Raw genomic sequence first — 12,924 nt, forward strand, 5'->3', positions numbered from 1 at the left:
AAAATGTCACCATCTGCTAGTCCCTCTGAAACCTGATGCCATCACTTGGAGCCCAGGGCTGCGCCTCCTGCCTTGCCTCCTGCCAGGCTGGGGCTTCTCCGCCCTGGCTTGTACTCAGTATGCCGGGGCATGACTCCTGCTACTCAGTTACATGAAGGAAAGCAATTGGTACTTACATGGCAAGTTGCAACCTGATTTGTATGTGGAGAGCAAAATGCCCCAAACTAGTTTGCACCAATCCTGTCCACAACCACTTGCCTGGTTGAATAGTTTTAAAGTCTGTTGCCTTCTGTATCTCAAGCCACTGCCACTGGTTCATTTCACCCCAAGGCCTATCCTTGCCAATTGCCTCCATATTACTCCACTTTGATGAATGTTTACTTTTTATGTGTGGGATATGCATAAGATATGTAAATGTATGTATGTGTATAAATATATATTCTATGTGGTGTCAGTGTTCTATACAAACATATTAGGGTTGGTAGGCGGAATATATTTAGCAGATATATTTCTGCAAGCTGTTTTTATCCCCTTCTAATCTGTTGTTTGGGATTTGATGTGGTGTGATGTGGATTGTTGAAGTGCTATTGCATGAGCAGTTTGCATTTCTCCATCAAAAATCAAAGTAAAGATGAGGGCTTAAGCAGACACTGGCTAGTCATCCTGTCCACTGCTTAAGCTTTTCTTTGTTCCTTAGCTGTGGTGTCTCCATTTATGTTGCACATGGTGATTTGTTGTGTGATATTGCCTTTGTGTCAAGCATGTTTTTGTGCTCCTGTTATTTGTGCACGTGTGTGCGCCTAGTGACCTGATTTTTTTTTTATCCTTCTTCTTGCTCTTCTTTCTTGCCTCCTCCATGGTGGATTCCCTTCTGCACCTTCACTTAAATGGCTGCACAACTTCCTGTCTCTAGGTAGAAGTAAAGGTAGAGATTGCTTTCTTTTCATTCTGAATACTGATCTGTTTTTAAAATGTTAATGGGTTAGGGGTAAAATTAATTTTAATGAATGATGTTGACATTGGAGTTTAATGCCTTTAGCAAAGAAAAAAGGAAAAAGAAAAAGAAAGAAAAAGTCTCCTTAGCCCATATAGAATGATAACTGGCTATTTATTAACGTTAACACCTCAACTCTATGCCTTGTTGCTGTGTAAACTGAGGCATGTGTTGTACAGAGTGGCAAATGCTGTGAAATTTAAGAAACCAGAGTAAGCTGTGACCATCAGATACAGGCAGGCAAAAACCAGAAGGGGCTGGTTGAGTGACAAATTAGTATCTCTGCCCCACTGAAATGGTCCCACTGCTGGGAATGCTGTCCTTGGCTTCAATGGTAGCAGGATATGCCTGTCACCAACTTTTAGCTCAGGTAGAAATATGTGATTTCTTTTCTTTGTTCATGTGCTCTTCTCTCTTTTTTTAAAGTCCTGTTTTAAACAAAGGCCCACTGAGATGCTTGGATCTGCATGGGAGATGAGAGAAAAATTGGCACTGCTAAATGTAGTGGGTCCATTTCTTTTTCAGCTCATTAAAGCAGAGCAAGTGAAGTGGTTAGGTTGATGTGTGTCTCCATCTTGCAGTTCAGCAGTTCACACTTATCGCTAGCACGCAGGCAGGGCAGTCAACCGTCCCTAATCAAAACTGTCAAAAAAGCAAACCTCTGTGAACTTGCTGTGGGTCACCAATTGGATTAGATATTTGGAAGGGGAGAGAAAAGGGACAGGAAAATTAATTGATAAATTGTGAACCCTTGCTTGAATAAAATTAAGCACGTTGACAGACAGATTAACAGGCTGTATTGTCCTGAGTTTTAGCTACTACCCAACAAATACCCTACTTGCTAATCTGACCTGTTGAGCAGCATTGTTTGGAACAGAGGAGCTCATGTGTTTCAGGGCTTGTGAATAACTGGGCCTCAAGAATCTGATGGTAACAGAGTATTTTGAAGAGTGCAAGGGGTCAGGGGATATGCTCACAGTGAGCCCTCCTTTGATCCACAAATGGTTTCTGATAGTTATCCTTCTTCCCATGAGTTCTGATCTCCACAGGGGCACTTGGCTTATTAATGTGTCTCTATCTGTACTGATCCTTTGCACTGCAACCTGTGTTTCTTGTATGTATTCATATTTATGGATCTCCCAGTGATTTAATAAAACTGCTGACTGAGTTAGAACTTTTATGTTCTGGCTGATACTTAAAAAACCCCCAGTGGTTGCAGCAGTCCACTTTCTTCTGAAGTGCCATTCAAGGTATGGCCTATGAGACATGTGTGTTCAGAGGAGGTGCAGACCATATTGCCATGTAAGGTACTATGGAAAGCAGAAATTCAAGGTATACAGTCCAAAATATCACGGTGACTGAATATATTTGCAGTAATTGACTTAACTGACACCTTGCTGCACCTGAGCAGTCAGTGTGGACCAGGGAAAATCTTGTTTAGGATCAAGATTACCCTCTGTTTATCCTAACTAATTATTCTTTCAGAGGTAATAATATTTTGTAGTGTAGATCAGGCTCAAAGGGCCAAAGAAATTTGTTGTAGTAAGTCTATGGGAATGAGGCCCTACTGGAAATTCACTTGTAGTGCAAGTTTACAGTGAAGTAGAATAAAAATGGCAAATTCTTTCAATCCCTAGCAATGTGCAAAAAGCAGGTCCAGTTATGGTGAATGGCTACGTAGGAGGCCATTGTTCTGTTCAAGAAATGACTTCTCTTTAAAAGGGCTCAGCTGTGTACTCACACATGTGTACATATTTGCCGCCTACAGACAAAGCAGTTCAGAATGCCATGGTAGTTGCTCATGGAAGGTCCTTATTTCTCTGCATTTTTGTTGTGCTTTTTAGTAAAGAGTGGCAGTCACTTTGTCACATACCATATACAAAGGCAAAGGTTGCATGGTTTATTTGGTTCATAAAACAGCTTCTGTCCATGACCCTTCCTTCACTACTGAGAAAAACCAAATCCCACATCTCGCATTTATTGCTTCTTTTAGTAGTAAATATATTTCTTCTGTCTGTCTCAAAGTATGAGGGGCTTTTTTAGTGCATTTTTGGAAAGAAATATGAAGAAAATCAAGCACAGGTATTTTCATGGTGAGTGGCAGCAGCAGCCAAAATACAGGGAAGGGGCAAAAGGGCATTTATGCACTGTATACTCCTGTGGTTTTAGAAGCTGGGTAGATCCACAGGTTTGGTTACATCAGATATTTGAAAATGAAAAACAGTCATAGTGCTAAAGTTAATGTATGGCTATCACATTCAGGGAGGAGGGGGTAGGGTATTTTATTTATTTTCGCCTCAGTTGTAGTGCCCAGACTTTCTTATGGGGGAGTAACTTGTGAGTTAAAGAACAGTTATATTGAGTGTGTTTCCCTAACACTCCCTAACAAATATATGACAGTAATATAGATCATTATATACCCAACTCTAATTTGCTGTTGAGCTGGAGTTAATGTGTAGTCACGTTCTTCTGTATCATTTGTCTTCTTGACAGACTTTGGTTAAGTAAATGATAATTGGCCTTCTTGCTATATTTCATTATATAGTCCCTGCTTCTTGCAATTTTTTTTGTTTTATCTTTGTTCTCGCTTTGACTTTAGCTTTTTGTTGAAGTTGGTGTCTTCAAAAAAATAGGCCAAATTCAGTACTGGGGTTCCAATAGAGTTTTGTCAGGAATGATTTTGAGCAGTTGGTGAAATCTTGGTCCTACTAAAGTTAGTAGCATACTGACCATTCACTTCAGTAGGGCCAAGTTTTTACTTGGTGCGTTGAAAAGCACCCAAATACTTCTAAATTTAAGTACAAAAGTGAGAAAGTAACTGGTTTCTACGCCTGTCCTTTAATGGACCAGTGCTCAAAATGCCACGTATAATCCACAATCCTAAATGTCCTAAAATACAGTCTCTGTTCTTTCTGCTCTCCTTCATCAATAACTGTGATGTCAAATCTCAAGGTGAAAAATTGAACAGCACCAGGATTTTATTGCTGTCTAACCTCAACCTGCAAGTTTCTTGCCATCATGAGGGAAAGATGAACACTCAAGTATTTTTATATTATGTGTGTGGACATTTTATTTTTTTAAATGTTTAGTACTTGCCCAAAGGCTGCCGGCAAATTTTCTGGGTAGCCCTTGGAGTATCAAAGTCTGGTTGGCTTCTTAGTCCAAACTAGGTTTGATTCTGGTAAGTTTAAGTTTTCCAATACTGTACCTGTTCTTACTGGGCAGGACAGGTTTCTTATTTATTTTTTAAGCTGCTAATAATGTTGAATAGGAGGTGATGGCACAGAAAAATTGTCCTCCTTTTATGAATTCAGAGATAAAAAAAATACTGGACTTAAATTGCTGGCCTGCTAAATGATTTCCTTGTTCCTCTTTACAAGTAGCATTCCTGAGATTTAAGAACCAGGTGAATAAGTTCAGCTAAATAATCAAGGGTTTTTGCAAATGCTTAAGTGAAATACCAGTAAATAATTATGAAAATAAACTCACTGGTGCTTTATAAATATCTAGTCATAAGGGGAAAAAGACACCCTTAGATTTATTGCCAACTTTGTTTGTAACTCTTAAGCAGTTGATTTGTCCTATAAACTGAAGCATTTGTGCTTTAAAAGTGAATGTTCCATTTTCTGGCTTTCTGCTGTTTAATTTTTTCTCTTATGTTTTGAGAGCCAGTATAATTTGTTTTTCTCCCTTAAAAATAAAAATAAATGTCTTGGTTGGGAGGCTGATGACTGATGATTTATTTCCTTTTAATGTTCGTTTAAAGAAATGAAAAATGTTGTTTTATGATTTGTAAATGTCCAATCCATAAAAATCATAGAATAGGACCAGAGATACTTGAAAATAGATTTACTTCTGACTAAATCATCTTTTAATAATCAAAACTGATGCTGCAGATTTCATATTGTACCTATTAAAAGACAGTATTACAACTTGTATCTAATTCCTTCATATAGTATTAGAAATGATGGACATATTCTAGATTTCAGATTTTGAAGAAAGAAGCAGGACAATTTTTTTTCAAAACATTCATCTGATTTTTTTTTTTTTGTTTTAATTATAATGCTGGTAGAAATGTTCTGCATTTCAGAATTTTGGTAAAAACATCCATCAAAAGTTTGAAATATGACTAATTTAAAAAGGAGAGATATTTTGCAAAAAAGGAAAAAATTTCTACTTTTTTTCCCTCTCCAGTCTATTTATAAGTCCAGACAAATGGGATGCTACAAGGTGAAATTAACAACAAATATCGTTTTTGCATAAGAACACATGCATAAGCAGCATGTATAGATAATATACACATGCAAAATATATAGTAATACATCTAGTGTTCTGTAATTTATAGGTTATTTCAATATATTATCTACAGCCTTTTTGTCTCCTCTTAAAACTGTTTTTTTAATATGTGAATAAACAGCTGACTCTTGACTGGCTTTAATTTTCATTAAGAAGAATGATTCCTTTGAGAGTTAAAAGCATCATGGTTGTGTTGTGTGTAAACAGCAGCAGAAATATTGTCCTCTTATGTGGTATTGCAGTCTGCTGTTTTTGATGGGGGCTCAGGTTTCACTCTGCACAAAGAGAATATTTAATTGATACCATTGAAAGGCTTTCTCTCCCTTTCTCTGTGTGTGTCTCTCTCTCTTTTTTTTTTTAATTTGCAGCATTCAGTGGTGTGTAGAGATGCAGAGGTAGAGAAACAGGCCATATGCTTTGTAAAAGCCAGACTAATAGCTCTTTTGATGGACGTCTGATTTTTAAAGTGCTGTATCTTTCATTAAAATTTACATGTAAAGTAAGGGCAAGCACAGTGACATGAAAGCTAATGCAACTTGCACATCTTGACATAATAACAATCACAAGAAACTGGAGATCCCAGATGGCAGCTTGGCCTTTGCCATCCTTTTAATAAGCTACTAACTGCTAATTATTGCACTCTTTTGGGCAAGTTAATTTACTGTTGACTCTTAAAGAGACATTGCTCCTTTTCCTGGCATATAGTTAGTCATTTCAGTTAATGTTTTAAAGTGTTTTTTCCCTGCAGGTTGGAGTCTTTCCAGTGGACAATAACAATGCAAAGCAGCTGAAAGGGGCAAAAAAATTTAAACAGCACTTTTCTTTGTAAGCACAGAATATACTAGTTGGCTTTATTTGTGAAAAAGAAACAGTCTGACAATTGAAAGGAATGGATGGGTTAGGTTATGGTGAGAATTAGGAATTATTTTTATATAAAAACAAACAGATCTTTCCAAAATTTAGAATTAGTTTCATGGGGAAAAAATCTCCAGAGGTTAAAAGTTAAACATTTTCCTAAGTTTTCAAGGTCCCTAAACACCAGGTAGACTGGGGCTGGTGCTTGTGAATCTGAAAATGAAACTGACTAGAAATGGAAAGTGAATTTATTGCCTGAGTTGAAAGAAGAGCAAAAAAGTGCAAATGCAGAATCACTGAGCGATGAACAGGGATCCTAGTTTTCTCTGATTTAAAAATAAAATCTCCAATTTTCAGATTAAAAGAAGTAACCCAAAATCCACATTTTGCCATGATTGAAAATGAAACATCACTAATGTATAGTGGTGTTTCATTTTACATATATTAGTGGTTTTTTTTTTACATCAGAGAGAACCAGGATCCCTGGTGATGAAACACCTCTGTTGGATTCCTGAGATTTATTTTCATTTAAATATTACTTAGATGGTAATAGTGATGCAGGGAAAGGAAATTTCATCTTTAAAATATGGGACTTTTTAAAACAGTATTTTTTTACTTGTATCTAGAAAGGCACTTGTTAAGGAGGCCAGTGCAAGTTTTGAGCAGAGAACCTATTTAGGAAGGAAGGAACAGCTGCTGTTTAAATGGACTCTAATTCTGACAGTTAATGCTGTTATGTGAATGCTTGATTCTTTGTGATAACATTTGGGAGGAGTGATGGTGGGTAATAGCTTATTTCCTGGGCTTTATGGTAATGCGGTAAAGTGATGATAATGTCATCAGGAACTGAAATAGACCCCTTGTCACACACATCAGACAGCCCTGCAAAATATGAAACCCAAAGACATGAGTTTCCTGTTTTAAGGCTCATTGTGGCCTTTCATGGCCAAGAGTGATAATGTTACAGCATTGAACAGTTTATAAAATATGTGCTGTGTAAGCTGGATCTGATGCATCAGGCTTGAATGCTCAGAAACAGCAGTCTCGTTTGCAGTACTGTACCTGATAGTAAATATTTTGACTGGAGATTAGCTGATAGCATGCCGTACAAATGGTTGTAAAATCATTAGTGCAAAGTGTGTCATCCTTTTGGCAGGTGTATAAAACACCTCTCAGTGTTTTTACTCCTACTTCCTAAGTCTGATGGTTTAGTGATCTCTACCATATCTAAGGACATGTCAGTATGCTGGTTTCCAGGCCTTCTTACTGATTACCAGGCTATGATCTTTTCTGTCACTCATTAGCCAGCACTTTTCATTCAAGTGTACATTCTCTCACCTACTGATTCTCAACCAGGGTCAAGAAGCACCCCAGGGTGCTGTAAGTTCCTTCTACAATGTGCCATAGGGTGCCTTCCAATATTAGCAACTTAGGTGTGCAAACACCTACACAGGATTCACGAGGAACATCCAGAGACTTTCAATAGAAATCCAGTGTTAAAGGCATTTTGACCTGTTCTGGTCTTTCAGAGTTTTTTGCAACAAAACACTTGCTCTATCATTTTTCTGTAGTAAAAAATGAGTGAAAACTAAGAGCTGGCACTTTCTGATGGGTGCCTTTAGTATAATGAGGAGTAACTTAAGTCTAAAAAGGTTGAGAATCACTGCTTTAATCTCTCAGAGGCCTTTGACTCCTTTTCACACTGGCTTTCAGTATCACAATCATTTTAAGTGCCTGCTAAAAGTGAATGCACTCACCTGAAAGAAAATGATGGTACAATGTGAACTGATATTGTTCATATTGATCTCCTGTAACAACCATTTTGTCAGGCTTGCCACAAATTAGCCCTGCACCCTCCCCAAGTGCCACTACAATTCCTTCCCCTACCCAATCTGCTGCTCTACCTTCTTCTTCCTTTCCTGTGTTCCCTGCCCCATTTGCTGCTCTGCTTTCTGCTTCCTGTTCTATCTGCTTGTTCCCTCCTTGATCTGCAGTATGCACAAGCAGTGGTTGCCCATGTCATTTGTGGCACTCATACTGCAGGTTGGCCACCCTTGTTTTGTAACATAAGGAAAAATTTTGTAGAATATTAGGCACAGGGAGCTGAAGAATTGTATTGAAATAAGCAGGGAGGTTCAGCCACTGTGCTTTGTTTTGACATTTGTGTGTTTTGAAATTGATACTACTTAAGTCTTGATCTTGCAAGTTGCTGAGTGTTCCTTCAGGATGCTGCATGTCCCCAATTAAAGTGAATGGGAGTTTAAAGAACTCAGCACCCATGGTGGGGGAGTTCTGAACTGTCCACAATCAAGACCCCTCATGTATTTTGTGGGACTTCCTGGAAGTTTTATATTTGGTACTATATATGCTTTATGTCATGAGATGTTTGGTGTAGTGGCAGTTTACAAAGAGCAGTACTCTTCCTTGCATTCCAGACATTTTTTGCTAGTTTTACCCCCATGGAACAAGTGCAATCACATTGGTATAAAGCACTGCGGAAGAGATTCGGTCTCTCTGAGAGCAGCCTGAGGAATTATAGAACATTCTCACTAAACAATGCTCTTTTTCTGTTCTTGTTAAAGTTAAAGGTTGTAGTGTGTTTAAAAGAAACAGTTTTTTTTTTTACTGAGGCTCTTTCTTGAGGTAAGGTTCCAAACACAAAACAGAAGTGCTGTTTTGAGAATTTGTCACCATTAAAAACTCAGCAGCATTTGCTAGGAGTTACCACACAGTGGTGTCTGAGATACCACATTTCTTTCCTGCACTTAGAATAAGAAGAGTCTGTGTAGTATACGTTGGTAAGTGTTTGCTATTTAATTCCATCCATTATATGTGTTGTTTGGTACCTTTCTCTGTAAACTCTCAGTCACAATTTGATTTGGGAATTGTTTATGGCTTTGATTACTTGTAAAGGAGACCAAGATTCTTTGTAATGTATGAAATACTTCTTTTCTGATGACCGGCAGCAGTTTAATGTGTGATATAAAAACATACAGTCCTTTTATATTTAGAAACTGGTATTGGTAGCAGAAATGTGTCATCTGAAAGCTACAGTATCTGCATTATAAAAGAAACTGCACTCATTATATGCAAGTGGATTTTATTATTCCAACTTTATTAAGTGCACACATTTTATTTTTTTACTACAGTGCTAAAAATGACCAGGCTCATGATAAATGAACTGACCACTTCTTGAAATCTAAAAAAATTACACTTGTTTATGTAGGGGGCTAGTTGTTATAAGCCTTGAAATGTTAAAAGAATGACTTGAATAAATATCACTGAAGTACCTTTGTCCTTACTGTGTGTTCAGGTGCCAGATCTGTGAACAATTCTTGGTTCACCCTGCAGCACTGGGAATCAAACTGTGACCAGTTATTTTCCAGACCTGTGAATATAGATAAAAGAACCTCATGTAGCTCTTGGCTTGCCCTGTGAGTTTGAGGATTGGAAACCTGAACAGCACTTTGCTGGATCATGACAAATAGATTACAGAGCCCTGTGTAGGTCTTGGTTACAGCTGCTGTGAACTTGAGTCACAGAACTCTGGACAGTGTCTGGCTGTTCTTAGAATTTTATTTCAGCACCTTGGAGAGCTACCTGTCCAACCAACCAACCAACACTCCCCCCCGCCGAGTTATTGTTATATGATCCTGGACAGTTCCTTGCATGTCCTTCAAATTCAGCTATGAGAACACCTTTATCAGGTAATTTAGGCCAGATTTGGATAGCCTTGCTCAATCTATTACCTTACTCCACAGATAGTCCACTGATTTCAGTGGGACTATTTGTAGGGGGACGTACCATTAAAGTCTAATCATTATGCATCGGGGTTTATCTGTTCTTTATATTCTTCCAAAATTCAAACCTCTCTAGATCATTTCATTATCTAATATACAGTCACCTTTAAATACCTGTTAACTTACTGTCCTGTTGCAGGTATGAATTGTTTAAGAGATATATTTCTTTAGTTGTCGTCTTTTCAGAGTATTTTTACATTGAAAAGTTGTTAACATTGATCATAGACACTTTGAATAGGTCATCATTGTAACATACTGTGTGCTGCAGCCTTGGAAAGCTTCTTTTCCTTATTCTAGAAAAATCAGAATGTATAATTCATCAGTCTCAATGTCTTTACAAATGACCTGTCTCCCCTAAGATGCCCAATTACTCCTTAGCATTTCAGGTTCTCAGTAAGTTTTCCATTGCCATATGCACTGTATTGTGTGCATCATTAGTAACTTTGACTTGCTTTGAGATATGGGCAATAAACATGAAAACGATTAAAAAAAAATTATTGTAGTGTTTCCCTTCTACTTCCCAAGTAATGATTAAAAAAAATCTAGGGAAAATGGCATTTGATTCTCTTTCTGTCTTCTAAGAAGACTTTTTTATTTAAACCAGTGTAGCTTTCTTACTAATTTTCTCCTTCAGGTATTTTCTATCTATCTGCTGGGTTAAACTTTGTGCTGTTCCATCAGGCAAGTTTGGTAGATGTTGATCAGTGCATGAAATCAGTCTTAAATGGTTGCAAAATTGCCTTCCTTCAGACTGTTTTGATCACAAGGGCTTTCAAGTGTCAAAGTCATTTGGAAAACTAGATAGATAAAATGCATGAGCACTAAGCTTTTTCCAGGATAGAATAAATAAATGTGTTTTCTACTCTGTGCTCTGCCTTTGATAGTGATTTGTTAAAAGGGAAAAAAGAAAGGCAATGATATTAAATATTTACAAGAGTGATTTACTTGTATAATCTTGTGCTGTGCATCCCTATTTAATAGTGAAATCAGCTACTGTTGAAGTAAATGCCATTAAACTGGTAGTGCTGTGAAGGTCAATGCCTATACAATGTTAAAGCAATTTATAGAGAATAATGATTTTTGTCAGCTTTCCAGTGCACCCCTAACCACCCCTCCACCCCCAACCTTTTTGTCTCCTTTTCCAAAAATAACTGAAAAGAAATACAATTCAGGACTCACTTTCTCTTTGTCTCTTTCCCTGTCTGGCTGATTCAGGAGCTTGAAGTTCCTTGTTTGATGTGTTTAGTGGCCAGAAACTGATTCTGTACTTTCTAGATATTAGCTCTGTTATCAACAATTCATTTGAGGAGTTGGGAGACCTATTCAGCCTCTCTCATGAGGGGTTACTGCTCCTCTGCTGTGTTGTTTTCCAGTGCATCACCAGCCTGCTGCAAAAGGAAAGAGAATTTCATTTAGCTCATGGCTTGCCATCAGCAGCGATGGAGTACCTAACATTTTCTTTTCATATTGCGTCACTGCTGATGAGTGCCTAAGAAATATCTACAGATCAACAGGCTAGTGTTTTAAGTAAAGGCATTGAATCAGGGGATGGAGGTTGTATTCCTGGCTCTGCCACTGACTTCTTATGTGAGCCTTTCTTTTCCCATCTGTGAAGTGGGGGCAATGATCCCGATGTAGGGCACAGCAGGGCTGTAGGGTTTTGTTAGATGGTGTTTGTAAAGTACCCTGAAAGCAGTAAATAGTAAGTATCAAACATTACCATTTGGTAAGGGGGTAGAATAGATTTTTCTCCGTATTTAACAATTGTAGAACCTGAAGTACAGAGGGATGATGTTCATCAGTGGAAGAATGGGAAATACTTTTGGTACATAGGTCCCTACTCTAACCACTAGAACACTGTGGCTTTTTAAACCATTGAATAGCCTAATTTTTTTCTTTTACTTGTTCTATCAGCATCACCTAGGCTTAGATACCAGCTGCTAAGTGGCTTTCCTGAGAAAAATGAGTAGATGATGATCATATTTATTTATTAATTAATTATCATTTATATAGTGCTGTAAATTGCTGTGGCATTTTACAAAGTGAATAAGATTTCATAGACATTTGGACTGGAAGGGACCCCAGAGGATCATCAAGTCCAGTCCCCTGCCCCAGGGGCAGGAAGTCAGCAGGGATCATAGGATCCTAGCAAGATAAGCATCCAAATGTCTCTTGAAGGTGTTCAAAGTGGGTGCTTGAACCGCCTCCAGGGGCAGTCTATTCCAAAACTTGGGGGCTCGGACAGTGAAGAAGTTCTTTCGTATGTCCAGCCTGAATCGGTCACAGTGGAGTTTGTGACCGTTTGATCTTGTCATCCCTTGGTGGGCTCTGGTGAACAGTCATTCCCCCAGATCCTGGTGAACACCCCTGATAAACTTACAGGTGGCCATCAGATCACCCCTGAGCCTACGCTTTTCCAAGCTGAAGAGTTCCATGGCTCTCAGTCTCTCATCATAAGGTTTGTTGTCCTGACCTCTGATCATGCATGTGGCTCTTCTCTGGACTCTCTCAAGCTTCTCCACATCCTTTTTGAATTGTAGAGCCCGAAACTGGACACAGTACTCCAGCTGTGGCCCCACCAAGGCTGAGTACAATGGGAGAATGACGTCTCGGGATCTGCTTGAGAAATATCTATGGATGCAAGCCAGCGTTTTGCTCACTTTACTAGCCACAGCATCACACTGAAGCCTCATATTCATCTTGTGGTCAACCATGACCCCCAAGTCCCTTTCATCTGTAGTGCTAACCAGCGTAGCAATACTGAGTCTATAAGCATGCTGCAGGTTTTTCCTCCCAAGGTGGAGAACCTTGCATTTTTCAGTGTTAAACACCATCAGTTTCTCACACGCCCATTTCATGAGTCTGTCCAGATCTGCCTGTATCACCCTCCTGTCCTCAGGTGTGGATGCTTTACCCCAGAGTTTGGTGTCGTCGGTGAACTTGGCCAGTCTGCTTCTGACACTAATGTCCACATCATTG

General features: G+C 38.6%; 1 protein-coding gene across 2 annotated transcripts in view; it reads left to right on the top strand.

The window, feature by feature from the left end:
* The window catches only part of NRXN3 (neurexin 3), a 1,344,032-nt gene that overhangs the window by 47,909 nt on the left and 1,283,199 nt on the right, over positions 1–12,924 (top strand). Inside the window, exon 4 of one of the 2 annotated variants that reach the window (XM_090033813.1) lies at positions 914–925. The exons of the other annotated variant lie outside the window; for it this stretch is intronic. Within the exon in view, the coding sequence (XP_089889939.1) occupies positions 914–925 (12 nt within the window). The remainder of the gene's footprint in view (positions 1–913; positions 926–12,924) is intronic. 2 annotated transcript variants of the gene reach the window in all.

The sequence above is a fragment of the Crocodylus siamensis genome, chromosome 2 (genome assembly GCF_052110815.1).
Source record: "Crocodylus siamensis isolate JL-2025a chromosome 2, ASM5211081v1, whole genome shotgun sequence".
Classification (NCBI taxonomy): Eukaryota; Metazoa; Chordata; order Crocodylia; family Crocodylidae; genus Crocodylus; species Crocodylus siamensis.